This window comes from Myotis lucifugus, unplaced genomic scaffold, assembly GCF_000147115.1.
Source record: "Myotis lucifugus unplaced genomic scaffold, Myoluc2.0 scaffold_41, whole genome shotgun sequence".
Classification (NCBI taxonomy): Eukaryota; Metazoa; Chordata; class Mammalia; order Chiroptera; family Vespertilionidae; genus Myotis; species Myotis lucifugus.
This window is the reverse complement of record NW_005871089.1, coordinates 5,310,201-5,315,183: the sequence shown is the minus strand read 5'-3', so window position 1 is coordinate 5,315,183 and position 4,983 is coordinate 5,310,201. Positions and strand designations below refer to the sequence as shown.

Here is a 4,983-nt window from a genome sequence, read left to right as displayed (position 1 = left end):
AGCTGGCCAGCTGACCACAGCACCTATCTCCCCCTCTGGGAGATTCAGAGCATGTGGCCCCGACCAAGTGTGCAGCAAGATCTTTTATTGCCAACTACACAGTGTTAGAAAAAAAAAAGAAAAAACCAACTACAAAGTGGTTCATCAGCCGTTCCTGGTACTGTCAGGGTAAAAAGTTTACATAAAATTTACGAGCAGGGTCATACCTGGCTGGGTTCAATCATAACACATTGCTTTTTTAGCGAGATAATTAGCAATTTTTCTCTCCCATGGTCCCTGCCCTTGACACAATCGGTAACTTTTTCCAGGCCGCAGTCCCTCCCCCCAACACATTCAGTAAGTTTCTCATGTTTCATTTCCTCCCCCAGCACAGTTCCTCTCTGAAATCAATAAAAATATGTTTTAAAAAATCATGTGTCAGGAATATTGCCCAAATTACAGCCAGGGCTGCTTTGGTGGCCACTTACTGTCTCCCACAGGCCTGACATGCTGCAGCCGGCCCAGGCTAGAGGTCTCTTGCCACCACATGTTCCAGGCAGGGTTTCACATGGGGCCTGCTTCCTCATCTCAACCAAAATGTCACTAGACCAGGGGTGGGCAAACTTTTTGACTCGAGGGCCACAATGGGTTCTTAAACTGGACCGGAGGGCCGGAACAAAAGCATGGATGGAGTGTTTGTATGAACTAATATAAATTCAAAGTAAACATCATTACATAAAAGGGTACGGTCTTTTTTTTTTTTTAGTTTTATTCATTTCAAACGGGCCGGATCCCGCCCACGGGCCGTAGTTTGCCCACGGCTGCACTAGAGGGTATCTGATTGGGGGAGCCCAAGTTATCTGCCTGATTTCCAGTTGCAAGGGGTTCTGGGTAGTGAGTTTGAAAAGTATTTGTTAGAAAAAGATGATTTTTCTTTTTTGCATTTTTACTGCAGTAACTTGTATTTCATAAAATGCAAATATCACGTTTATATTCAGGTGAATTTTTACATATGTAAACATACAGACCAAGAGAAAACATTTCTAGCACCCAGAAAGTTCTCTCATGTCCTCTCCCAGGCAACCCCTCACGAGAGAACCACTTCTAACACCATAAATTCATTTGCTGATTCTTGAACTTTGTCATAATGGAATCCAACATGTCAACATGGAAACATCCAAACCTATAGAGAATTTTATAAATATTTATTTGAGCCAAACAGAGGATATACCTGGAAGCAAGATCTCCACAGACTGAGAAAAATGCTTCTCAGAATGACAGTTTACAGCTTCTTTTATGCATTTAGAATTAAGGAGGGAATGTAAGGAAGATTACATGGAGGTGGGAGAAAGCAAGGTGGAATTGGATTATTTCTCTTAATAGAGGCATTTCAAAGGTGTGCTCACCTAGATGCACAGAAACAAAGAACAGTGCTTGTTTAAGGCAAAGCTGGAACTTTTTAAAGAAGTTATAGGCTTGGGGTGAGATTAGCCACCATGACCTGCCCAGTTAAGAACTTAAGGTCAGATCACCCTGTGAGGTTACTTCCATAGAACCCCCTTTTTTCATTCACAACCAGTATTTACTCTTTTGTGTCTGGCTTCTTTCACCCAGCATTCAAGACTCAGGAGATTGTAATTTGTTTGTCTTTTTCCTCAGTGTTCTGCAATGAACAAATAAGACTAATTTAATTGACTTTTATAGTTAGTAGTTAATATCTTTAAAAATAATAATAGCAATACCTGCCAATTATAACATTTTCAGAAAACAGTATTTTTTTTCTTTTTGCAAGCAGAGAAAGTAGAACTTTAAAAATCAGGGAACTAGCTATAATAACAAAAGTGTAATATGTAAATTGACTGAATGACTGAACAGCAGATCAACTGTCTGGACAACCTTTCAGACGACCTTCTGCGAAGCCAGGGCTGCAGCTGCTGTGGCTGAGGGATCGAGGCAGCCGGCAGGCGCTGGGGCTGCGAAGGCCTGCTCTTGCACAAATTTTGTGCATCAGGCCTCTAGTAGAAAAATAATTTAAATAAAGCAAAATCAAGGAACTATACAAAAACAGTTTATAATTATATATATATAACAGGGGTCACAATAAGATGTATGCTGCAAGGTGCCTCCAACCTCCTCTCAGGCCCCTATTATTGTTCCCAAGCCCCAGCTGTTGGCAGGTCCTGATGGATGTCTTCCAGTAGCTGGGTCCCACTGCAGGGGTCAGCAGGAGGCCCCAGCAGAGGAAAAGCACAAACCTGTACCATTTCCAGGGCCTGCTGTGGCTGGCACTGAGGATAGAGACAGAGGGTCTTCTTGTGCTTCGGGGAGCCTCTTTGGCTGCAGAAATTCCAGACTAAGCCTTGGTACCCCACTCTGGGAGGGGCCGTGTGCAGGCGGGAGCCAACCAGAGGAGGAGGAAGGCAGTCCACTGCTTTGTCAGCTTCTTCCTTAACCTTGAGCTGGCGGATATAAGCTGGGCCCCAGGGCCAGAGTCTCTTGTCAGGCCTTGCTGCAGTAGGAGTAGGAGCAGTGGCAGTTTGGGGACAGCATGCTGGTCAGGGGGCTTCCTCTGCGCTCAGTCCTGGTCAAAGGCTGCCAGCCCCTTCTAAATGCCCCACAGGAGGGACCAGGGAATCCCAGGATGCCCACTGGAGAGGGAGCCCGAATCTCCACTCGCATGCCTCGCCCTTTCAGTGAGATCCCCTCTCCTGGTGACAATGGCTGGCTAAACCTATACCATTTCTGGAGGGAGAAGGGCTCACAGAATTTACACTATCACCAAGTCCAGAACTTCCAGAAGTATGGCCCCATCTACAGGTAAGCCTGGTAGAGGGAGGGGCTGGTGGGACAGGCAGGGAGAGGGGTCTGGGCAGCCTTGCTGTGCTCCCCCTCCCCAAATTGCTTGTCCATTGCAGGCTCCTGTCTACCTTCTGACTTTGTTTCTTCCATGCCTGGTGATGGTGGCAGGAGAATGGATAAGGCTCCCAGACAGTGGGTTCAATTCCCAGACTCAACCTTTGAAACTTTGTGGGGTGGGTGGGGGGATGGTAAGAGAACAAGCCTCGGTTAACTGGTTAACTGCCCTCTACATCCATTATCCCCAGGACCCTGTAGAAGGTAAGTTTTCCATACCCACTGTCAGAGGGACTAAAGCTCAGAGAGGTTAGGGTTTTTAGTCACCCAGCTGGATCCCTGTCCTGTTGGGGTACTGGGCTCACCCCTCAGCCCTGTGCATCTCTGGAGCAGCTGATTTTGTCCCTTCCACTTGGCCTGGCTAGGCCCCCCTTCCCCAAGCATCTGTCTTGCTTCCTACCTGGAGGAAGGGACTTTGGTCTTTTGGCCTCAGCACTGCCACTCCCAGAGGGTGGGGGTGAGGGGGAGCAGGTATCTGAGGGCTGCCGCTGGGGGCAGGCCTTGCTTGTTCTGGTTTAGCAGTTTCTAAGGTGGGTCATCTTTAGGCCAAGCCTGGGTTCTTTTCTGAGAGCATAGTTGAGGAGGATGGGAGGTGGTGGAGGTGATTGTTGGGAAGGGAGGGAACATCAGGAGGGACAATGCCTTTTACTTTGAGTGATAGGGGAAGAGCATCCTAGGGCATGTTGCTGGCTGGCTGGGTGGGGGTGGGAGGGCAGGCATGTGTGTGTAGGGGTCCAGCTGCCCACTCAACTGGGCCACTTCCTCCCTCTCCCACAATCCATTTTGAAGTCTACAGTGCCTTTCTCACAGCAGGTTGGAGGCCGGGAGGCCCTAGGCTGAGTGTCAGGTTTGGGAGAAAGTTGTTCCTGAGCCTGTCTCTCTCTCTCCTAGGCCCGTCAGTGCCTCTCCCCCAACCTCCCTTCAGAGTGATCCCTCGCTATCCCCTGCTTCCTGTGCCCCAGTAGAACTCTTTACCGAGCCCCTTTCTGTTTTCTGAGTCACTTTTACCTGAGCCTTGAAGCATGTCCTTTAAATTGGCGTTATAATCCCCATTTCACTGTTGGGAAAACTGAGGCCCAGGGAGAGAGTCTTGCCAAAGTCACAGAGCTCACCAGGGCAAAGCCAGTGCTGGAGCTGCCGCTGCCTGATTCCAGGGCAGTGCCACCTTGCTATTCACACATACAGCCTGGCACAGTGAACTTCTGAATAAATGTGAGGAATTTAAAATACTACTTTGGTAGATTTTTTCTTTTTGTTATTTTTTAAATTGAATTTATTGGGGTGACATTGCTTAATAAATTATATAGGTTTCAGGGGTACAATTGTATTGTGTGTTCACCACCCCAAGTCAAGTCTCCTTCCATCACCATTTATTCCCCCTTTCCCCTCTTCTACCTCCCCCCACATAGGTTTTTTCTTAATACAAAGGCTGTTCTAGTTTATATTTATAGAACAATTTGGAAAATATAAACAAGCACAAATGAAAAATTGAAATCAGATACAATCTCAATTTTGATAATATGTATGTACCATTAGAAATGTAAATGTTATATACGCTGTTTGGTGTTGTCCCACAGAAATACATCAAAGACTTCGCTCCTCTTTTCTCTTTTCCATATAGTTTAGAAAGACAGCATTGTAGCCCATAGTATGAATAAGCCACACTTTTTTAGCCAGTTCTTCAAAGTGGACTCTGGGATTTTTGCTATTACACAGATGCCGTGATGAACCTCCTCATCCATTAGGCATCACTGTCCCCTGTGAGGTCATTGCCTTGGGCTAAATTCCCAGAAGCAGAATTGATAATAATACTAGCAGTTCAAGGACTTTGCTGAGCCAGGGTGGGGCTATGGAGCTAGTGGTGTGAGGACAAAGGGTAGTTGGAAAAACACTGAGGGGATTTTCTGGGAGACTTGGGAAGGCAGGTCCAGGGTTTATAGGTCAGCGGTTAAAGCTGAATTCTCTCCCTCTCCCCTCTCCTCCCGACCCTGTCCTCCTCCCACTATTTTCATCACTGCGGGGGAGGAGAACGGGGGGGGGGGGGGGCTCTTCCACCTACATCTACATACGCAATTCTGTCTCAAGAAATGA

The 4,983-nt window shown here is 47.0% G+C and overlaps 1 protein-coding gene across 1 annotated transcript in view; it reads left to right on the top strand.

The window, feature by feature from the left end:
* The first annotated feature begins 2,527 nt into the window (after positions 1–2,527).
* The window catches only part of LOC102433032 (cholesterol side-chain cleavage enzyme, mitochondrial), a 13,097-nt gene continuing 10,641 nt past the window's right edge, over positions 2,528–4,983 (top strand). Inside the window, exon 1 of the mRNA XM_006087861.3 lies at positions 2,528–2,796. Coding sequence (XP_006087923.1) covers positions 2,528–2,796 — 269 coding nt within the window. The remainder of the gene's footprint in view (positions 2,797–4,983) is intronic.